Source organism: Pyxicephalus adspersus, chromosome 7, assembly GCF_032062135.1.
Source record: "Pyxicephalus adspersus chromosome 7, UCB_Pads_2.0, whole genome shotgun sequence".
Classification (NCBI taxonomy): Eukaryota; Metazoa; Chordata; class Amphibia; order Anura; family Pyxicephalidae; genus Pyxicephalus; species Pyxicephalus adspersus.
In genome coordinates this window covers 17,871,682-17,896,703 of record NC_092864.1, presented here as the reverse complement: position 1 = coordinate 17,896,703, position 25,022 = coordinate 17,871,682, and the positions used below count along the sequence as shown (strand labels likewise).

Sequence of the window (25,022 nt, the reverse complement as noted above, 5' to 3'; positions counted from 1 at the left end):
ACCACTACATATCCCCCCTTTTTTGTGTGATACTTCCTCCACCTCCTAGATTGTAAGCTCCTCTAGGCAGGGCCCTCTCCTCCTGTGTCACTGTCTGTACCTGTCTGTCATTTACAACCCCTATTTAATGTACAGCGCTGCATAATATGTTGATGCTATATAAATCATGTTTATTAATAATAATACAAATATAATAATAATAATATATAGGGTTAGGTTACATGAAAGAAAATCTTACAATATATAGGGATCATTGTTACTTGAGTTTTGTTGTTTCATGACCTACAAAGATTATTGTGACTTCTTTTAGCAAGCCATTCATTATCCTTTTGGATTCACTAAGAATTTAGTGGTGGCCAGATAAGGGAGACCTCACGTGCCCCATGATAAATATAGTATATTCTTAGAAAGCTTTCATCTTGTAGTCAAATCAATTAATAGTGTAGTTCAATCTATACAATTGTGTACATTTCCAAATATAGTGTGCAGTATTTTTTGTAGTTGCTAATTAGATCCCCAAGCACGTTTTTTTTATCTGTTTTCCTTTCCAAAGGTTGCAAAGCCTGTAATTGATGTTCAATAGATACACAGATGGATAATGCTGTAACATGTGGTATGAGGTTAGATGGAGCAGCAGTATGGAGCCCCCTTCCTCCCAGTGGTTTTACTCTCATGGTGGTCCAATACTGATGAGCTTTGCCTGTTTGGTTAGATGTTTAAATCCATTCATGGTATTCATAAAAGCTGCAGCTTTATATACTGTTGGTTATTATATGCTTATGTATATATATCTCTCTGTATATTTTCTTCTGCTGTCTGTAAACTGATCCTAAGCTGCAGCATATTTTTACATTTTTCATGGTGTTCTGTGTTGTCCATGTATTTCCCAGCATGGTTATTGTTTTATTTTCTGAACATGAGTGTGTTTCTTTTATGTTTTTATCCGTCTAGCTTGGGTGGTCATAGACAAATTTGGCTTCATTACACCTACAGTGAATAATAAAAAATACAGACTCAGCCATCTTGGATAATATTTGGTCAAGAGAAAGATATGCTAATTCCACTCTGGCCTAGATGTGCATTTGACCTTCCAGGTTTATCCAGGCAGAGATAGAAGATTTCCCCACCCTTGGGGGAAAGATTTTCATATTTTTTAAAGCCTAATTTATTAAGATCTTAACATTTTTGTAAAACTACTTTGGTTAGGACCACTGTAAGAGGTGATTTCTCCAAAGCTGTGGGATATCCCTTCTTACACACATAGACAAATAAAAAAGTGTTTGCAAATGCATTCTCAAGCCTTTGCAAAAGCCTAACCAGTAGGTGGCTGGGGGCAGCAAACGCTTGGTTTTTATACCGCTAGTCTGAACATACTACTGTCCAGCAATTATAATAATGCTAGGCATCTGTTCTGCTTAACATTGATAGGTCTGCCTAAATTTAACATCTATGCTAAGCCAAATTTATTCTTAAAAAGTTTTCGACAAAGTGTGGAAGAGTTAAGTATGTACAGATAATTATCACCAAAGACGAATGGTTATTCCCATCCTGGGTGAAAGTCTAATGTGTGTACAGAGGTTCCCTTACATCGTTCTTCAATTCACCTTGCTAGATTGAATGATAACCATTCAGGAACTGGCAGGAAATTAGGAAAGATCCTTTTAACAGAACCCTAGATAAGAGTACAAACCAGACCAGGTTTACTCTTTATTCTTCCCAGTGTATCCAGCAGACAATTACAGTAAACGCATTTATTAGGATTTTTGGGGATTTTTTTTTATAAGCCAGTGTGATTTATATCCTAATCCAGAATTGTTACTGTCCTTACATCTATTCACAGCTATTATTGACTATGAAGAAATGGTCTTACCTGTAATTTTCTCCACCTTGTGGTTGTTAAAGCCCTGGACATTCTATAAAGAGTATGTTTGCTTAAATTATGTGACTTATATGCAGTAGTAAACCACAAGAATAACAAAAACATATTAATCAACATAAAAGCAAAAAGGTGGAGAATCAATAAAAGAGTGAGATGTGTGTTCTGTGATCAATAGCTCTCTGACCAGTTTGTAGAAAAGAAATGTAGATCACACTGCACATAAATTAAATATGGAACCTAAGGCCTAATAAAATCTGGGAACCACACAGTAAGATTACTATATAAATGGGTAATAAGTAGGATTTTCACAGGGGAGTTCAGCCCAGGATTACAGAGAATTCTTTATATATGCATATTTTACTTGCGGTGCCTTGTACCTAGATGTATTTATAATTATTCAACTACTGACATAATATCAATGTAGCCATTAAAAGGTTCTTCATGGTCCATCAATCATGGATGCAGAATTACTTATCAAAGTATGTGACTGCCAATACTGTCTGCTAAGAAAATGCTTGTTATATGGCTGTATCTGTCTTCAACACCTTACGTTATTGACCTGGAATGGATACAGCAACCAAGACATGCAGAAACCAGAACTCCAATCTGCATACTCGTTGCAGGGCAGTGATTCCAAAAGAACCAAAAACATTAGACAAGCATGGTGCCCAGACAGCTAGAGGCAAGAAATAGAATTTATATTACCAAAGAACAGGTTGAACCAAACCCTTACCTAAACAAATTGCACAAGTGTTGTCCCTTCTGCAATAAGATACATATACTTGCCTGTTTTCAGTTTTTGAAATACATTTATCTGTCCCTGTCCAGTCACGGTTACTACTATCTTCTTTCATCTCCATTTCATGCTTACCAGTCCTTGACCATCTTAAATGGGCTGTGCCAGATTGTGACTCCCACCACTTCATTCAGTCCTGCCAGCCCTGGGTGGTATACCTGTAACATTCTGACAGTGAGTTGTGCATGATTTTGTTCATTTTTACTGGACCTATAGTTTTGCTTTAAAGCCCAACTTCAGACAAAGCTGAAGATACTTGAAAAATTAAAACACTTAGTTCAAATTTGTATTGCTGCCTATGACCATGTTGGGGAGATTTCACTTCTAGTTCTTTGACAGCAGACAATAAATAAGATAAAGGTTGTCACCAGTACATAAAGACATAGACACTAATTGGAGCCTTGAATGTAGGGCTGGAAGGGTTGTGTGGCTTGTAGATCATTGAGCCCTCAGGTAGGTGTCTTGGTTAGGCATTAGCTGGTGTAGAAAGTTGCTCTTCTGGTGAAAAAGGCTTAATGTCCATGGAGGAAATCACCAAGCATGTTACAAAGTCCAATAACTAGCAACTGGAGAAGCCTTAATCTACCTCCGGGGATCATGTTGGCTCTACTGGTCCAGATTCTCATCTGTACTTTTGCAGCCTTGCTAAAGAGAGAACCCTAAAACTTCCAAAATGTGTTGAATTTTTACTAAATGCTGTGCAAGTTCCCGAGGATACTTTCATGTTAGCTAGCTAAATGCACCGTTTTAGTGAGAGAGATTAAAAACAGATGTTTTTGTTTGATACATTTCTAAATATTGTTATTATTATAATGTATTTATTTAGCGCTAACAACTTGTACATCAAATTGAGTTCATGTGAAATCACACTGCTGAATCAAGCTACGTCTGTAAATTATGATCTCTGATGAAAACTATCTCAGCTTTGAGGCATACTTTATAAATCAATACATACTTTGAAATACATGCTTCTTAGAACTACACCCACATAACAGAAGCCCAGCAGAGTACATAGGCAGCTGAAGACCACCGATGTGTGCCTGCACTCTGATTTAAAACTAGGTTGTACATGGGTAGATCACCCTCTGCTCCTTCCCACATTTTTACGTTGATTGGAGCATTTGCTGTTGTTGCTTTTGGCTTTTTAACTGAACATTACTTCCAATAAAAAATGTTTTTTTGGATACTATACAACTTGCTTGGCACTTTCCCTTCTGTGTTTGGTTGCAATATATGTCCCGAATGGACAGAACAAAAGGTTAAATCATTTTGATGGGGTCACAGATTGTAGTAAAAACCTAACATGGATTTTATCCTTCTACTCCAGAAAGAAACATTTAGCTAAATTTAGAATTCTAGGCTTTAAGGAAGTTATAAAGATGTAAAAGTTGTGCAAGGCATGTACACTTTGCTCAGACTGGCATATATAGTTTACATTGATGGAATATGAAGCAGCAGTTACATGTACCAGGTACAGGTCATCCCAGACGGGTTGGGGTGATTGTTCTGTATGAGTGTTCTGAAATAACAAATCATTCCCATGTAAAGCACTGACTGCTGGGTCTGCTGTGACAGCACAAACAGAATGACTGATGGCCAGGGAAGCTAAAAATTGCCATTTGGTTGTAACTAATTGTATTTCTAATTAAAATTGTAGCTCAGCTTTAATACTCAATACCTGCAATTGTCCTGTTCTTTGCACATATCAATTCATCAGATTATTTGCTTTACATTTTCACAGCTAACATATCAGATATAATACCTAAATCTGATATACTGTCCCTGTTCTGTCTCAGGGTGCTCCTGCTAGGGACCATCTTTAGCCATCTTGATTAGCCGGACCAGGATGACATACCCTGCGTTCAATTATTCCACACATGCACAGGGTTAGCAGGGATTGCTGGGGATCCTGCCAATCAAACGTTTTCTGACAGATACCTGGAGCAATCAGGTAGGACGGAGGGATTATTGCAGGGATTACAGGTCATTACCTGTAAGTTTCTGCACTGATGACCTGCCTGATCATAGATTTTTAAAAGTGGAACACTGACCTACATTTTCTTGCATACATTATTTGAACCCAAATCAGGATCTGCTTGTAGTCAGTGCCAGGAGGAACACAATCAGGAGGTTGGGGCAGATCATTTTTCCTTCTGATGAGAACTTTTTTTGTCATATTAGCAGCACCTCGATGTATGGCAGGATTACTTTAATGTTGATACAGCAAGGTGCAATGTAAACAGGTTTTTAGGAACCACATTAAACTGTCAGTTCATTCTTGTGGTTCCACAGCTACGCTGAATATATGTTAGCTTTGGGAAGTACAACCAACCCTAATAAAGGCTTCTTTCTGCTGGACCTCAGATGACCTTTGATGGCCATGTATATGCCAGTATATACTAAGATTACTTTATTTGATTGGGATTTCCTATTCTAATATGTAAAAGATATTTACATCTAAGGGACATCTAAACTTAATATTGGAGATAAGTTTACATTATGTATTTTCCAGGGTTTCTAACGCATTTGTCTGGCAAGTAATAGGAAAAACAAGGTGGGCCCAATACATACATGGGAACAGCTTTACCTGTAAACAGCTAAAAGTAAATGTGATTGACCACAAGACCTTTTTGCATAGCTCCCTGGGCCAGGGCTGATATGCCCAATGTAGGTACTTTGGGCATAAGTCAACATAGGCACTCTAAATGCTCTGCAGCCACGTATTGCCATATGCAGCTAGCTGTCATGTACTGTGTTTTCTGACACTTCTCTTGGCTTGACTCTTTTGGATGGTACTAATCACTGTATACTTGGAACAAACCACAAGACCTGCTGTCTTGGAGATACTCTGACACATTTGCTTGGCCATTACAGTTTGGCTTTTGCCAAGGGTTGAATATTATTATTACACAGTATTTATATAGCACCATCATATTACGCAGCGCTGTACAAACTCCATAATTGCATAGATCCTTAATCTTGCCCTGTACAGATATCAGATTTTGTGGTAGTTTCCAGTTACTGGAGAATGAGTGCTGTACACACAGTGCCATTCTGTTCCATGGAGAAATAAAAGTTATTATCCATGAATCTGTCAGTGTTTTGACTGACCAATATATGTTCTGTTATTCAGTATCTTGTATAAAGCATATCTTCCAGAGAATTGTTTCTAAAAGTTGTGCTTTTACAGCCTTCAATGCCAAAACTTAAAGTCTAAAATAGATTTTATTAAAATTCATCATAACCTTTTTAAAGCATCTTTCTGTGACTTTTAGACACCACTAATTATAATGTTTGCATGTTCTCCTTTGCTTCATTCTCAGCATATTTGTGCCGCTCTCACTTACTGGCAATCACAGCCTGTAATTCTAGCCCTAACTGGCGAAAGCCAAGGAAAACCAAACTCCAAACAGAACTTGTGATGATTTAACGATACTGCGTATTTTTAGCATATTCTGATTTTGAGTTATGATATTCTTGACATGTCTCTTACATTTTTGGTCTTTCTGTATTTTGATAATTTTATTTAAAATGAAGGGTTACAAATGTTCTAGTGGTAATCAGTATATCAGGGAAAGTTCTTTTTATTTTCTGCTTACTGACTACTGAAATGAACTCATCCACTCCATATTGATGCCAGATTTGAAAGTTTCATTACCATGATCTGTAACTCACTGATTTGTTTCCTAGTTCTTTAAAGTGTGTTTCAACATTTTCTTTTTTAAGAGCACTTCCTGTTGTGTTTTTATGGGACATGAATTAAAGACAATTCTCCCCAGTAGATCACAAGGGGAAAAAGGGTTTTAATCCTTCCACATTCTATCCAAAAGAAAAAAAATGGTCTACAAGTTTACCTGTGCATATTACCTAATATAAAATATATTAAAAAGCAATAAAATACCTATAAAACAAACAATCCCTGACCTTTGTATGTACACCAAACTATTTACATATTCTGAGTAAACAGTAAAAGCATTTTAAAAGAATTTCTCATTCACATAACTAGCTCCAAATATTATATGGTGGGATTTGTCTTTAAAATTTACAACTGAGAACTCCCTAACAGCAGCTCAGACAGAATTACAATGCTTGTTAGGTTAAGTAAGGGAATGCAAGAACCTCTGTCAGATTTTTATTGTGTCCTTCAGAATATGTTATCTCAAGAGGAAGTGCAGGGAAATGTCTTTAATGGAGCCCTAGATTCTCATTCTATTTCAAAAAGTTTTAACCCTAAGGGGTGATAAATACATTGATAAAGTTACCTCTCTATCGATCTGCATGCTATAGGTCCCCTGGAGCCTCTTTGACGGTACCGTCTGCATTTCTGAGCATTGGATATGGGAAGAAAAGTACTTGGCCTCCAGGGGAGTAAAAAAAAATTATTATCTAGGAATTTATTATATGTTACTGTCCTGAACAAAAAAAGTTGGTTTCTGATAGCAACTTCCGAATGTGTCCACTTGATGGCAGTATTAAACCCAATAATATCTGAGCTGCATTTCCTGTATTTATTGTGCTGCAGATAAAGTTCTTAGGAATCAGGTACCACTTACTTCATCAGAATACGTCAAAGGTATTTCCTCTTTCATTGTTTAAATTAACGTTAAAACCCCTTTTCACCCGAACTATCCCATAAACTGAAATACCCTTAAGCAGCTGGCTTTTCCTATCTTCCCGACATAAGACAATTGTTGCTCTCAGAACTTGCAGCTAATCACGCAGGCTTGTTTAATATATATTGTTTAGTAGCCAATAGCAAAAGCTTAGAGTTCCTCTATAACTCAACAGACTGGGCTGAAATCCAGCTGGTTGTTAAAGTTGAACTACAGCCCACAATTAAAAAAAAAAATTGTCTTCAATGGTTAATTAGGTGCATCTGCATTTTTATTTGGTCCCCCTACAAAGTTGATTTTGCCAATGACATCTCCCAAATTCAGTCTGCTTTGATGGTCTGACAAGGATACTGAGTTACTGCATTTACTTATCACCATTTCTCCCCCCCCCCCAGTTTTTTTTTGCCTTCCTCTGCATCAACCCCATTTCCATGGGGTTCTATATCTGGGAAATGTTTATTTCCCTAGTGGTTTAACTTGATGGACCTAATTCTTTTTTTATCAGTCATCTATCATTGTTTAAGACCAACAGGGTACATTTTCACATATTTGAGGGTTTACCAATTACTGGAATTTGGACCTGCCTGAAAACGCAGTCAGTAGGTGGTCTGATGTATAGATCCCCAGCTACCTATCATTTCATTTTTTTGTGTTTATATGCTGGTTACTTTGATTAACTATACAATCCTGAATGGAACTTGTCAGAGCTGACGTTAGTAAGAGCTTTGAATGGCCTTGAGCATTCCACAGATGTTCTGTAAGTTTTCATTGCAGCTGCGAGAACTTCATAAACAAACATGGTTTTCCTAATATCTGCAGCTTTCAGTGATGTAATCAATGTATTACTCTAAATGGGGTAAATGTATACATTGAGTGACCTCTAGAGAATAAATGGTAGAAATTTAGTATAAACTGTGGAAAGTGGTGATAGGTGGATTCAGGTCACAGACTTGGAAGAATATCTGCCTTACTATGAGCACCAGCATTTTCACTACTTCTGAGCATATACTAGGTTTTTACTTTTGTTGATTAGTTATTTACTTGCACTTTCTTTCAGAAACACTCTGATTCTCAGTCTGACACGTGCCAAGTTGTGTTTCTAGAAGGTGTCCCAGCTGTTGTGCAGACATGCTGGCACGACTCGAGTTTCTCTTTGACCTCTTGGTTTCTGGGTGATACGCCTAGAGTTTATAGCCTCCCACTAAGTATGTCATTATTCAATTTATATTTCACAAGGACAAAGATCATCACTGCACAAAACAATGTAATCCCTCCCAGCCCTCCCCGTGTTCTTTTTTCTCATTGGCTAACAGCTGTATATTTTTAACACATAACCAATATAAGGTGGGGAGAGAATTGCCTTTTCCATGCACGTGTTCTTAACTTTTAAATATGACTAATGAGAAAGGTATAAAAAATTTTTGCATGTTTGAATGCATGATAGTCAATTAGATATTTTAGAGCAGTATTTTTCTACCAGGGTTCCTCTAGAGGTTGCACCAAAGGGGTTTTATGAGCAATGAACAACTTGTACCTCTCAGGTCAGTATAAAGCAGAACTAAACCCTGCTGTTCTTACCTATCCCAAGGTAAAGCCATCTTCTTCCTTCTTGTCTTCCTAGTTGCAATCTTCCGCCATCTTCATGGTCAAAGTGGGAAGACATAACTCCCGCACAGGGGCATCAGAGTTTATTGAGTCCCTGAACACAGGGTGGCCAGGCTGGTAAGAATGTTTACTGCAAAAAGAGACATCGCCTGTCTCTTTAGCTGTCTTTAGAACTTTAACTGACACCAATGGTTTTTTTTTTTTTGCTATCTATAAGGGGTCATTCTTCCCACCGGCCAGCAATGTAAGAGGTATTCTGACCACCACACTAATATACTGTGAGCTGTGGATCAAGTAATTATAGCCGGGATTCCCTTAGGACCTGAAAGTTATTTCAAGGGTTCCCCCATGTTAAAAATGTCAAAAAAGAGTGTTTAAGATTGTTTGCTTTACCAAACCATGCCCATCACTGAGATGATGAGAATAAAGCCAAGGGTATGTAACTGTTATATGTTTAAGCTAGAGTGGTATCATTAGCAGTCACAAATTCTTGGGCAGGGCTACAAGATGTTTGGAGTAGCAAAGTGGCAAGGGAAGGGTGAAAGGCCATTCTGGAGGTGCCCGCTATAAATTGTAGTATGCTGTTCATAATTGCACATTACAACTATGTTGCAGTTTTGTTCTACTTTAAGAAGGCACAACATATAACACCGGGAAGTGTGCAACTTGAATTCTGGTATAAAACTCGACATTGAAACACCTGAAAATACCAGTTGGCCATCATGTTGGCTTAATGGCTTCACATGCTGGGTATTCAGCGTTGAATGTTAGTTCCAAGACAATACAAGAACTGAAACCAGAGACAGTCAATCAGCTAGGGTTATTAAAAGAATGCAACATGGCAGCGGACATATTCTTCTTGGTAAAGTTTTCCATTAAAAATTATTATCAGTCTACACTCTTGAAAAGTAACATTTTTGCTCTGTTTAGAATATATCAAATAGCCCTGGATATGGAGGAAGTAAAAGTAGACTCTTGTGTGATTCACAGGGAACACATTGAAATATAGGTTTATCTAAGAGTCTAGCTCTGGGCACCAGTTTTTCTGGAAGTGTCAGATTTCCCCGCTTGAACCCTGTGGTTTTCTACTACCAGTCCCTATGTTGTAATAAATGAACCACAGGACCCAGAGGAAGACTTGTATCTGTCATAAGAACCAGAGCTCCATAAAAGAATGAAGAATGAAGAATGAAGTTGCAGCATAGCGCCCATCAGTTACATATACCTAGCTTCTTAAACAGGGTTTTTTGATTTGAGTTTTGTTTTAGAGGTGGCCGTGTCACTTTTAAGGACATCTGTACTTAAGAGAAATATATGCTCATCCTAACACTGCTGTAATTTTTTTTTCAACAATTGCAGTTGTTAAACCATTACTATTAATGCCTATTTCATTATGTCCCAATGCCATCCCCTCTGCACCAGTGGAATTCTAACTTGTAAACTACATTGTTTGGCAGGTGCAGGTTACATTACTTTCTAGAGAAAGAGAAAACATTTTGAGGAGGTTGCTGCATTAGTATTTTGTTTCTGTTGTTCCTAAAGTAAAAATAAATCAGTGCCTGAGCTATGGAATAGCCTCTTCCCATAAATGAGATAGTCAGGCAGAATTCCCCCTTGTCTGCTATTCTGTGTTTAATTAGGTCTGTGGTGATTTCCCTTCATAAAATATTGAAGACTTTCATACCCTGAGTGACCTCCCCAGATAATACATTCCTTATTGTGTGTTCCTGTTGCCAGTTCACCTGTTGAATACAGAATTGTATATTTTATTAGATAGTCATGAGTCTTTTTATCACCTCAGTAAGGTAGGGGAATTTTGTAAAGCTCAAAAACAATAAAATAAAAGCATCTTGTCCTAAACTTCAACTGGTGTCAATCATTTTTAAAGTATTTTTTATAGCATAGTTTGTGGAAGCAGTAAACCCCTATTTGTTCTTTTATTGTCTTTTTCTTCCTGTGGTAAACGTTGGTCTCTATTTGTGATTAGAATAAGGACAGGTGAGGGGTACCTTATACCATGGGAGGATCTAAACCTGGTCTCCCCATGTGTCTTTTAACCATAGATTTGCAGTAAATGTAAATTGTGAATGCAGAAAATATAAAAGTTTTTACCAGTGACTGTGATGAGTTTTGTGTATCCTTAAGCTTTTGGAGTCCAAAAGTCATCATCACTTAGAAGCATCAATATGTGTCTAAAACCTTGCCTATGATTGACCAGTTTGTAGTTTTAATATGGGGTAAAAAAACTAAAATATGCCAGGTTGCACTATAAATGGTCTCTGTAATGCCCACCCCATGACCACCTTATACTCATTTCTCAAACACTCCCCACTGTTCTTCTGTAACTACCATTACAAAATACCCGGTGCTTCTTGGCATGGAGCCTCTTCCCATTAAATTTCAAGGGCCAATCTCTCCTCATAAGCACTGAACATGAGGAAGCAATGACATTACTGCCCCACTGGGGCACCATCATTTTAAATCTTCATTGTTGATGCCCCAAGGGGTCAGTGATTGGCAGCTGGTGACAGTGGTGTACTGGAGGAGTATAATTGGTGGTAGGGAAGGTGAGAGAGGAAAGTTGTCAGTGTCTCTTTAACTAAATATCCATATTGACCAGTCCTCTAGAATGTTTTCTGCCACCACTGATGCTTGTATTGATACAAAGTAATAATCATTTAACAATGTGTGAAACAAAATGATAATGTTCCAGTAATAAGTTACGTGCAGCTTGATCTGTATAGAAACATTAAGAACACATGAAAAAACAAACAAAACACACACACACACACACACACACACCTAAAAATCTGTGAAAAAAACAAACAACTTTTTTATGCCATATTTTATTCTTCATTTTGCTCATTGTGCTAATTTTTTTTGTAAAATATTGAATTGCCCCTCATTTTCGTCTTACTTTTAATGAGTGTATAGGTTGCAACATGTTGCATATTGATAATGATGAATATAAACGGTCACACCCAAAATGTAAAAAAACACTGCAAGGGTTAACCAACTTAATTCCTGTTGACGTTTTCCTATGAATTTTTAGAGAAAGTACTTATTAAAAATGTATGCAAGCTGGATAGCCTGCACATGTGACGATTGTGCTGTGTAGGATTCAGTGACAGATGGGTTTATAGAGCCAAAGGGGACAAAACAAGCAGAACTTCTGAAAATGTAAATTTAAACATCAACAAGCTTCAGGCTGGATATTAGTAGATATATTTGCCAAATGTCTAAAGCAACTGTGTCAACCCCATCCCAAAAAAAAAAAAAAGAAAATATTTTCCTGTCCTGCCTAATATTCCTCCTATGCTTGCAAAGATACTGCAGGCAAAGAATCATTTACATAATACCTTCATCATGCAGAGGATCAACCCCTAGGTCCTATGTGACCACCTGATATATATATACGGATGGGGATTATCTCTTTTTTTGGCGACAGTGTTGCTTCTCAGTTCAACAAGAACCCTTTCTACTAAGGAAAACTCCTAATTCTGGGTTAACATCTGTGTAGTGCAGCACCATATACAATACTGCATGGTAATGGGGGCCAAGGTGTGTTTGTGTGCTGCAGTACAATCCAATATGGTACATCTTGCTGATGGGTCTACTGTGCATTGCACCCCAGCCACCTTGTGCTTATCAAGTTTAAGGCAAATCTGCTTTCTAAAGCCGAATTTGGGTCCACTTGCTTAAAGCCATTCAGATCATTTGCTCAGACAGAACCCTCCCTTGTCTGTGTTGGAGAGACAGAAAAAGTGGGAATCCGCATGCCAATTGGAACTGTAGGAAAACCCCGTTGAGTAATTAGTAAGTATCTTAGCATTTTATAGCAGCGATCGCCAACCAGTGGTCTGTGAGAAAATTTTGGTCAAATAATTTAGACATTATTTGCCTTTATATTGCACTAAATTCACAAACTGTACTAGAGACGGAAAAAAAAACGGAGGCGCAGCGTGACGTCAATGTAGTGTTAAGTTGTATAAGGCATGTCCTGAGCCGTTGCTTCAGTATTGTTTCCACCATTACAACAGTCACCCCGCTCCGCCAATACTTATTTTTATCTGATTGTTTTTTTTTATTTGTTTATTTCTCAGATGTCTTTTAGCTAAGTATGACTTTAGGTGTGTATTTTCTTTACCTGTTATATTTAATGGCTTCAAATAGTTTGACTTTGATAACTATCATTTCTCGTTTGGTCTTAGATTGGAATGAAATAAACACATAATGAGTGAGAAAAAGCAAACAAATATTTTGCATTTCTTTAGTAATACCAAAGATAATCCAACTAATGATAATAGTAACAATAGTAATACTTCACTTACCGTGAGCTGATCAATCAATCAGTCTCCCCAATCCTTGTCAGGCACCATTAGGAATATCATGAATTTATTTATTGTTGTAAAAAAATTCATTGTAATGGTCTGCGGGATTTAAAATTATGAATTTAGTGGTCCTTGAGGTCGAAAAGGTTGATGACCACTGGTTTATAGTATTATTATTATTATTATTAATAATAATGATAATATTAATAATAAACAGTATTTATATAAAACCAACATATTACATTAAATTATGTAGGACAGTCAGACCTGAGGTTATGTGTTTAGTTAACAACGCACATCCCAAAACAAGTTACTTTCAGAGCAAGGAGCATCATTATATGGCTTTTATATAGAACGTGCTGTAATACTTGAGTCTCTTATAAATCTCATTTATCGATCATCCCGAAAGGAGCCGCTCAAACAAAATCAATGCACTAACGGCAGACACAGCAATTTTGTTTTATTGGGTTGACATCATAATACATTGGCTAGGAAATTTATAACACTGGGTTAATTTTTATGTTTTATGCTGCCAGAGGCACGTGCAGGGCATCAACATGCTAAGGACACTTGTTTATTTGTATCATAAAACCAACCTATATTTATATATTGTTACATACATAATACACAGAATTTTAACTTTCCACAAAGGTCTTTCATCTTTGAAAAATAATTTAGCAATTTCCAAGTTTACAAGTACATGCTGTGCACAGTTTGTACGTTATTAGGTGTGTTTATAATTATATCCTTGCTGTCATTCTTGTCTATAATACTAAAGCCTTAGTGTAATAACTTTGTGCAAGTGATGTGCAATGTTCAGGTTCATCCAATCTCTGTAAAGCTTTAAGCTTGGAGCAGTAAGATGATTTCTGATTGTTTTGTACTGATTACTTACTGCACATTGCTCATTGCTCATTGCTTTTGCTACACCCTTCACTCTATGATAATATAGTCGGCTAAATACGTGTAGGTAGAAACAACACATAAAAAAATAATTATTTTCTTTAATGCCTAATGGCTTTTCAATATTCTTATGGGTTGAATGATTTTGAAATGAAGAGTGTAGGCATACCTCCCGTCTATTATTGATATAATATGGACAACCTCAAACCCCAGAATGGTGCTCATAACTGACATAGAACCACACCTGTTGTATTGAATTACTCCATGTTTGGTTTGGGTAAATACACCACTAAAAAATAAGTACTTTGGGTTTAATTGCCAAAGCAACCTCATGTATCAACATAACCGGGAGAAAGAATCAGTTGGCCCACAGGAACAATATTCTTAGCTGCTTGTAGGGATAATTTGATAGGGAATGTGACACATTTTACTTTTGGAAACTTGAATATGTCTTCTAATAAATATAGAGTGCAGGCGCCTTAGGCAAGGATTGATAGCAATTTTGTACAATCTCTATGTATGGAAATCGTGAGGGAGCTGTTTGAGGTAGTACAGTTTGAAAGGTCCGACATGTAAAGTTTATATTGACAGATGTGATGTCACAACAATGTGTTGTCAAGTGGGCTTTACTGACATTTTAATTACATTTAATTCAGTTGGTTGCGTCAACATCCCAAACATGTCTTCGTAGATTCTTCATGACGTTGCTGTATGGGATTCCTGTTTCCCGTTTCAGATTTCAGTTTAAGATGTACCAGGGTCCCAGTATTATGATCCATTATCCAATTCTTTATTTAACAAATCCTGTCCTTTTTCTATCTCTAAATGCAACACAAACTGTTATGGAAAATGTGCAATCACTCTTTTCCTATGTATCGAGGCTACTAGTTACCACACTACAGTATGTGAAAGAGTCCAGCAATATTTTCTACCTAAAGGTTTGAGGTCAGCTGACCATCACATTTATATGAACTAGTTGGGCATCCCATTTTATAACCATGGACATTAATATGGTGTTACCACCTCCTTTAGTGCCTAATTTGTGCCATTCTGTCAAAAAACATTCATAAGGTCATGTTGGCTTGCAATTGGTGTTCCCATTCATCCCAGGTTGGTAAAGTGGAACTAAGGTTCCACTTTAAAAATTTGACATCAGCCAGGGATTTATTGCCTAAAAAGAGGATAGCAAATGTCCCTTCTGCAATAGGCATTTCAGGATACCCCGAACATCCCTACATTCCCATGCAGGTGCCAGGACTAAATGAACTCCTGCTCGTCTGGACGGTAGATACATCATCCCAGCTTGGCTTCTTAAAGAAAGAAGAATGAAGAAGCAAGCAGCGCCCATGACAGACTATACATTAGTATGAGTATACACCGGGTTTAGCTGTGCTATAAAGCAAGGGGAGACTTAAGTGTCGCCTGACCTAAATAGACACGCCATATTTTTATTGAGATGGTTTTCTACTCACTGGCACAGTTGCACAATTGTCTAAAATGTCTTGGGATGCTTTAGAATTAGGGCTGAATGCACAAATGGCTGCAGACCAGCTGGAGGCCACTCAACCCTCCTAACCCCTGCTGACTCTACCAGCAAGAGCTTTCATTCAAATAGAGTAAGTGCTTGGTTCGCATGAAACACCCTAACTTAATAATTTAAATTGGTGTCTACTGTATAGTAGTTTGATGGTCACATGTCCACAAACTTTTTTCCATATTGTTTACTGTCAACTGCTAATTTATGTCAACCAGCCATAGTACAAATGAGCTACCATTTTTTACTTGCTTTTCAAAATGATAAATGTCTGGCTGTCATTTAAGATCTTCTGGCTTAGCTACCTTGTGAGTCACTGACTTAAGCTACGTACACACGTCAGATTTTTATCACCCGATAATCGGCATCGGCCAATTATCGGGCGAAAATCTGCCGTGTGTACAGTCGGTGTCGTCCATCGTCCGGACGGAATGTATAACAAATGTATGGGTTTGCACCATTAGAATGTTACTTGGCAGCAACAAGCTGGAGATAAGGAAGGTTTGTGAGCCCATAATTTTGCAACATGTCACAGGAAGGCACTGTAATTTGTCTGTCAGCTTACACAGGTAAAATCACCGACATAATTGGCTTTGATGAGTTATTAGGATAAACTTCCTCAGAGCCCAGTAGTACTGAAACTATGATTTGAAATGACTAAATGTTATTGTAGTTTTACAAAATACGTAACCATTCTCTTTGGGGGGAAAGTTTGTGGTCCATTGTTTCTATGCCAAAACATTATTTTGTTCCTGTGCAAGTCTTATCCTTCTCAGTCATGTCGTAGGTTATAATGGATTCCGTGTAACAAATAGATACAGCAGAAGCTTTTCCTTCGCTATACCTACACTCAAGTCGTGAGAGCACCAAAAACTTACTCTGTGCTCATGGAGACATAGATATTGCCAGGCTGCTATTTATTAACATGGGCAACCAGCAGATGTTTCTGATCTGTTAGAATCTGACAAAACCTTACTCTAAGGCAGCCATTTTTAACCAGGAATTTTCAAGAGGATGCTTTTTGAACTGTGGCTTATTGACCTCCCATTTGATGCTGCCAGCAGGATTCTGGGGCCAACACTACTTGGGAGAGCCAGCTACTTGTCTCTAATGATGTTTGTACGTGTACTAGCCATCATTGTAAGGGAGGCATTCTTTCCACTGGCCACCAATTTAGGAGTTCCTTGTCCCTTTTGAACCCCAAAAATTTGGTTTTAGCAGAGGTTCCCCCGAGACCTGAAAACTTTTTCAGTTGCTTAGGGCCAAAACGGTTAAGAGTGTTAGCTGTAATCTTTGAGAGTAAATAACTTAACATGAAAAATGGCAATAAAGGTCAGAGTTGGATTGTTTCTAAGCAATTTCACTGCCTTAGGGTAAGTGAATCAATTTCCGGCCATAGTTTAGCCACATGTGCACTTTAATTGTTGCTCTTGATTTGTTGTACTTTAATCGTATTTACACTTTTTTGTTTTCTTTCATAACAATAAAAAAATATAATGCGTTTTTTTTTTTTATTATTCTTCAAAAATATTTATTATGGGTCCTTTTTGAATAATATTGGCAAGGTTCAATATGATGACAAGTACAGCTAGATAGATAACTTCATTCATCCACCAATTTGGTGTTTGCCGATTTTCTTCATTTAGTAGTCAGAATAAGAAAGCTTATCACATACATTTAGATAAAAAAAAGACAAATTCACTTCACTCTGTGTTAATGAAAACTGAAAATATAATACTTTTCTATAGTATCAAAGTGCTTTGCAGTTACATATGTAGAATAGTTAAAGAGCATTTCCACCTAAAACATATTTCTCCCTTGTGGCAGAAACCTGGCAAGTGTTCATCTCTGCTGTCTCTTCTGCTGTCCAGGTCCATTGAGGAAGATCTTTTGCAGCCCCAGTTTTAGTATTTACCTAGAGAATGTACAGCCCACTTAAAAATTAGGAAATTGGATTTCCTAGATGATCCAATGTAAAGTACATTACACTATATAAATTTGTACAAATATTGGAAAACCTACATTTCTGAATATATTTGTTTTATGATTATTAGGCATCATTGGGCTCACAAAATAGTTTCCTGTAAATTACTGGCAACCCACCAAATGATCTTCTAGTATGTACAGTGGGCGGTCAATTGGTTTCCAGCATTGCTTACCTGACTTGAAAAGCCATTTAGGACAAACTTTTATCAACAGTCTTTCTCCATATATTCCTATCGAAAATCATCTGAAAGGTTAATTATATAGACTTGATTTGTCCTTTGCCTTCTATTAGAGTCAAGTTCAGCTTTTCACAGCTCTATCAAGTTTGCTGAAGATCCCGACTCTGTTAACTGACAGGAATAAAGACCCAACAGGTGAAAGAACCCCACTATTTTCTTTTCCAATAAGGGAAATTTATTTATGGTGTATATGCATTTAACACCCTTTAATTTTGGATATTATGTTGGATATTTAATTTTGGATATTATGTTGGATATTAAAATATGTCACTTCTATTCAAATATGTGGTTGGATCTTGGGGGGTTGTGGTCAAACCATACATACATGCTTTAAGTCATTCCTAATACATTTGAGCAAAACTTTGCTGGCACTATTTCATGGTACTTTTACAACTTCACTATTTCCACAATCTGCACCATTTTAGATTTCAACTCCAACTCTGTTTCTTGGTCACCTTTTTTCGCCAAAGAGGCTGAGCGCAAATGTCAACCATGTCAGTATATATTAGTCTTCATAGCTAATCATGACTAAACAAGAATACATAATCACATGACATGCAGTATGATATTCGCAATGTGGTCATGCTAAGGCTCAGAGCTTTAACAATAGCAGCCACCTTTCATCCAATTGTGTGGATGAGGTAAGATCGATGGAGAACCATAGAAATGTAACACCATCTGTCGTTAAGTCATCACCTGCTGAACCACAGTGCGCTCATGGGCACAACCTTCATTGCCACAGTGCAATTTTTTAAGCAATCTCTGGAGTTTGCTGTGAAAGTTTTTGTTAATGTGTCTGTGTAGTAAAGGCATGACAAAGCTGCTCGAGAAGGCCAAGAAGCTAGATAAGCCCTCGATGAAGTGAAATGTCCTCATGAAACGGTGGTCGGTGGACTTCACATGAATGTCTGTAAATGTGCTCACCATTAGAGTAGCATAATATGGCGTCCATAAAATAAACTGCGTGCAGACGGTGGCAATTAAAAGCCTGTGCACAGATGGATCCAGTCTTCCAGAATCCTGATCGAGAGGAGTTTCCTCTTTTCGAATTTGTAAAATAAGGACCAAAGCATACAGTACAGCAAGAACTGGCACCACATATCCAATGAGGACCATGATTGCATCAGCTGCCTCTCGATTCTGCATCTTGGAACACTCAATCATTTTAGTAGATACATGATTGCAGATGTAGAACAGGAGAGAGGAGAAGCTGGTCAGGACTGCTCCGCCCCAGATAAACCCACAGACGTGCTTTGTGTTGTAGACACTTGACATGTAAGTTCTCGGTAGCGCACATTCTATGTAATAATCCAGGCTAAGCAAAGTTGTGGAATACATTATCACTAAAGACGACACATTAAAGAGAATTAGCAGAGTAATGTAAACCTCGTTGCCGAAGCTCCACAACGACCATTTGGTATACTCTGGTCCCAGAAGGTACACTGGGGCCACAGCATTGATGATGAGTCCTGCAATTGCCATATTTACAAAGTACACATCCGGCATAGTCATCGTTGCCTTGTTGTACAGATTAACCAGTACAAGCTGGACATTGTAGCAGAGACCAGTTGGGAAACAAATAATGAGGTAGAGAATGGACAACACAAAGAGGACGAGATGGAAATCATGGCAAAGACGCTGGTCTTGAATGTTGTCAGTGTAGTTAAAATCTTCGCAACTCCACATAGTGATACCAGTCAGCGGCGTCTTAGCTGGTCACCAGCCGAGCTGTGGAAAAAGATAATAGGAGCAGGTTAGTGGAGAGATACAACATTATTATATTAAACATTAAGTTGCTACCAGGCATTACTAAAGCTGCCATATTGTAAAGGCATAATACATATGAATAAGACTGCACATCAGTGTCTTGCAATCCTCTGTACTGTGACATATAAAACATAATAAATATATATATATATATATATATATATATCATTCATCTTTGTATTTATCCCCAGTTCAGCTTTAAAATATGCGGTAAGTAGAAATGTCAAAATCTACTGGTAACCAAGATGTCCCACTATTACACATTTCTCCTTTGCCTGAGCAAAGACAGCTATAAAACTTCCCTCACCTCTCCTCTTGTTGTTCTTGTAAGGATGACATTTTTAATTCTGCAAAATTGTCTGTTAGCAGAGATGATTCATAGTTAGTGGTCATTAATGATAATTACACAGGAAAACAGCTTGACAGATACGCTAATATTTTCCGGATAAATGCTTATTCATTTTAAAGGGAAATTGGTGGTAAACTGGATGTAGTGGAGTAAAAAATAGCTCACACAATCCAGTGTATCATCAGAGGTTTAGTCACTGATACATGGTGAAGGGTTTGTTACAAATAAATCTTTCATTGTATCCAGCTCAGCATCCATAAACCCGAGAACTGCTGTCATTACAGTTACAAAGTACAGCTACCAGTACATCTTATAACAAAACATTAAGGCCTAGATGATCAAACTATGCTCACCACTCTCCTAATCATCATTGTAATTGTGCAGTAAAAACAAAATGATTTGTTGCTTCCTTTATGCTTCTAGCTTGTATAGCAGTTTATCAATAAGAAACATCAGATACAATTGTGCTCCGTTGAATTATGCAACAACGAAGTTAAATAATTAATATGTGCATAGAAACCTTTGCTATAAGATCTGAGTGAAGAATGAGTTCTGCATGTAACATCACAAGCGTCCCAAATACTGGCCCTTCTTCACAGCATTAGTCATTCCTCTAACAGATGCAGCAGTTTGTGGTCTAATTCAGGTATGACAGATGATATATGTGGCCTGGTGTACTATACTATAGCATCGTCCTTGTGATGAGGGTAAAATGAGCATCAAGGGGGACCACATTCTCACTATCGGCATGCATTATATTCAGGATTTATTGCAAGGTCTTGTGGAAGAATATTCACAATCATTGCCAGTAATGAGGGACAGAACAGGGATGTTTTCATGGATGGTATATTTTCTATACTACCCTACTGGCCTTGTGAAAGCTCTGATCTACCCAAACGTGATCATTATTAAATATATCTGTAGTCTGGTAAATCCGTCCTTATGTAGATACTTGGTGAAAGTCCCTTACCACATTTCTTACATCTGTGCTCACTGCCTAGATGTTTGATTTCTGTTATCTACTTAATTTTAAAATAAATAATCAAATCTAATTAAGAAAGTGGAAACCTTTCATAGGGTACAAAAGAAGTGTCCATATCTAGAAGTCTTTATGTACAGATCCTCCAATAGAGTTCTAAAGGAAAAGCAGATTAATCCTCCAGTATCCAAAAAAAGAATATTATAGTATAGCATAATTTTTCTTTGCATAGTAAAATGAGTATAATTGTCCTAAAATATCCTTCACATTGTTTATTATAATGGCAGCCACATTCTCTATGGGCAGTTTTATATAATTACACTACCATTTGTACCACTGACATTTATATATATATATATATATATATATATATATATATATATCCATGTATAATTGCACCACAGCTTTTGAATAAATGGACTATCTTTTTGGCAGAGAAATAAGAATGTTGTAAAGAACATTCCTGTAGCTTTCCCTAGTACTCATTTTGGAAAGCTTTTCCTTTGTCTTCCAACTTATGCATAACTTTTCCTGTATGTCAGATGCTGGTAACATACCAATGTCTTTTGTTTATGACATGCATTTTCCCTGCAGTAATGATTATATTATTACTATGACTGTGATGAAAATTCTACTGCTGCTAATATTTAGTAAAGCGGTGAGTAACCACATATTGATTATCCTTGTTTAGCCGCATATTTTCAGTGCTGTACCTGAATAGCCTTTGCTCTTTTTCCCTCATTGTCAGTACAGCTTACATGTAATTAGTCAAAAGACATGTCCATCAAAATCATTTGAAAGGTGAATTGTATTCCTAGATTGATGTGTGTCCATTCTTCTTCCACCAATCCCTCTCCTGATATAGAAGAATGCTGAAAACAGGTTTGTATGATATTGGATGTTTTTCAGCATGTGTTGGAGGCTACTGGCACTGTACTCATCAGCGTGGGAGACAAACTTTCAAGGTTATCATGGGCGCCTATGAGTTTATAGGTAAGAATAAATCTGTAAAGGCCAAATCTACAGAATGCTAACAATTCAGTGCTGCTTGTGTAGAGTAAAATTATAGGCAGATTATAATTTCTCACATTTGATGCAGTAAATTTAAATTAAAATTCATTTAATCTCAAACTTTCTTAGGCTCCAGTATTTTCTTGTGTAGCAGGGCTCAGATTAAGGCAGCACTGTAAACCAATCAAGTTCTGCATTGCACTGTATATTGTGTCTAACATGAAGGAGGAGATAAAACATAGATGACATTATCAGTGTAATGGCTTTCCTTTACTATTCAGTCCCAGACTAAGATGGGCCCTTATCCAAATAAATAGAGAAAAGTAGTGTCAGGGACCTGGCTATGTCATCTGGCAGGAGTTAGAGAAGCTAAGGACTGTCCAAAAAGGATTACAAATCTATTGGCAAACAACACTTTTTACTTCTTTGTTTAGCTGCTGCTATGTAGTGCTATTTTCTGTGTTATTATTATTACTATTATTATGTATTATGACTTTAATACTAATATCACGCATAGTAGGTTAACAAATGTTAAGGCTTTTTACTTTTTTAGGATCTGAAGCCCATTTTCCTAATACACTGAACACAGCAAAGCCTTAAAAGTTCTAATAAATAGTCAAAATTGGGTATTTAGTAAATGAACTAATTTAATATTTAAGTGCTACATTCCCCACCTCATAGATTGTAAGCTCTTTTGTGCAGGGTCTCTCCTCCTGTGTCACTGTCTGTATCTGTCTGTCATTTGCATTAATGTACAGCACTACGTAATATGTTGCTTTATAAATACAGTTTATTATTAATATTAATAAAACATGAAACCAATTAAGCATTCCTCTAAGTTTGAAAATACCCCTATTTAATGTACAGCACTGCATAATATGTTGGCGCTATAGAAATACGGTTTATTAATAACATTATTCATCACAGGGTCTATTTAGTGCATACTCAACAATTAGAACCTAAAGCATATACTACTCCTACTTTTATATGTTTGAATTGTTCAGTATTGTTGATAGGAACATGTGCTAGTAACACAATTATTACTTGCTTTGGGTCCATGATTCCTCTCTCTATCTACCATCAATCTCTGGCTGGCTGAGGATGTAATCCAAGAACACATTCAATTAGTTTTGTTCTCTGTAAACTAGCACTGCGAGTAGGTCCTGTGATCTATGAACCGCTTTAGGAAGGATTGCAGGGGAGATTTTTTAGCTTGAACAGTTTAAATACACTATAACATATGACAGCACATTTTTTGTCTTTGAATCCCCAGCAGGTTTTCTAGCAGCTCCTCTTTAATAAATACAATAAAAGATACAGCAATAACATGGTCCATGCATGTATAAAATAAATATTATGACTATGGGTTGTGATGGCTGTGCATTATTATATGGTGGTTGCTTTTATACATGAACTTGAACATGGAATTAGGAAATCTTTCTAAATGTCTAGCACAATCCTATAATATATGTAACAAGAGAAAGCAGCAGCACAGGAAGCCTGGAAAAGCTCTAGAATGAAATAATTTCAAGATCTGAGGAACATCTTTCCATCCAACAAATGAGAGCTCTGTGTAACGCAGATTAACTGATGTACTGCCAGAGGGGACTCTGACGACACTGTGGAACATCTTGGTATGCAACACATTCCTCCGACAGTGAATGATTTACTGTGAATGTTAGTTATTAAGGAGCTCCTACCTTTTGCTGAACATTCCTCGTTCTAGTAAGGATCTGCGGTGAGCCTGTTAAGTTTTAGAGAGGAAGGAAGCGGATACGTTTCCTGACCATTGTTCCTTTCTGTTTCTGAGCTGAACTGACTTTGCTGCTTCATGGTCTAAAGGGGAAAAAACTGTACACACGCGAGTTGCACTTGTCTTCCAGCTTGTATTCCGCTCACAAAGTTTCAGCTCCTTTTGGCAGGCTGTCATAGCCACTCCCTGTCGACTGTTTACAAGAATGGAGGTTGGCTCGTACGCTGATACGCAAGGATGAGATTAGAGACAGACACACAGGTGCCTGATGCTCTCTGAGCTGCGTTTGACGCCCTTTCTCACCCATTTCCTGTTACAGAAATGTGCAGCACATGCGTCACGCACACTTCTCAAAAACAGTCTGTCTTCAAAGTGAAAGAGCTGCCAAAATGTTCATCACTTGAGTGAACAACAGCAGACTTATTTAATAAAGCTGCATTAAAAGCAGTGATGCTGAAACCAAAAGCAGCCAATTGGTTTTTAAATTGACTGGGGGTGGAAAAGTGAAAGGTGAGTTGTGATTAGTCGCTAAAAATATTAAACGTCCTTTGTCACTCCTTAATAAGCCTAATAAAGCATAGTTCAAAATTGTTCTTTGTATTTATGACCCTGTGAACAGAGATGTTGGTCTTCAGGCCTCATCATGACTCTATACAGATATATGAACAGCCAATAAATTATTACTCAGTTCTGCCACTTCTGTGATCAAATAATCTCTGCTGACTTCCATTGCAGCGTAATCAGAGGTCTACCTGTCCGATATTGGACAGTTAGGATGAAGCTGCCCTCCGGTGTCATACCTGCTCTCCAAACATAATTATTAAAAATTTTAGATTTATTTATAAAAGCATCCCTTTAGGATCAATAGTGGCTGCAGATGACGAACCTGTATACAAACAATGACACAGGAGGAGAAGATGATCCTTCTTGATTGAGCTTATCACCCAAGAGGTAGGGGAAGTGTTATACATTAGAAAGGGGGTATGGAATGGTGGCTAGTTTCAATGTATTGAAGGTAGGAGCTATACTAATGGGAAAGACTTCTAGAGACTGGGGACAGCTCTAGAGAAATCTTCAATCTGTGCATGGGTTGTTATGAGTGAGGAAGTCATTAGTAAGCCATTGGAGGAGCAGAGAGGGCAGCAAGAAAAAAGATGGCGGAAGATCTGTTCAGAATAATTTAATGACAAAGCTTAGTAGCTTGATTTGATACCTAATGGAAGCCGGTATAAGGATTTACAAAGAGACAGAGCTGAAGAGGGTTACTGTGAAGCATT

The 25,022-nt window shown here is 37.4% G+C and overlaps 2 protein-coding genes across 3 annotated transcripts in view; one reads left to right on the top strand and one right to left on the bottom strand.

The window, feature by feature from the left end:
• Positions 1–25,022, top strand: part of CHLSN (cholesin) — a 187,762-nt gene that overhangs the window by 84,483 nt on the left and 78,257 nt on the right. The gene's annotated exons all lie outside the window — the stretch shown is intronic.
• GPR146 (G protein-coupled receptor 146) overlaps positions 17,163–25,022 on the bottom strand; it is a 41,519-nt gene continuing 33,659 nt past the window's right edge. The window contains exons 1-2 of one of the 2 annotated variants that reach the window (XM_072417711.1): positions 23,693–24,007; positions 17,163–19,614 (exon numbers count right to left, since the gene is read on the bottom strand). In XM_072417711.1, the coding sequence (XP_072273812.1) occupies positions 18,571–19,572 (1,002 nt within the window). In that variant the 5' untranslated portion in view covers positions 19,573–19,614; positions 23,693–24,007 and the 3' untranslated portion in view covers positions 17,163–18,570. Of the gene's footprint in view, positions 19,615–23,692; positions 24,008–25,022 lie in introns of those variants that run through there. The other variant, XM_072417712.1, reaches the window with a different exon arrangement.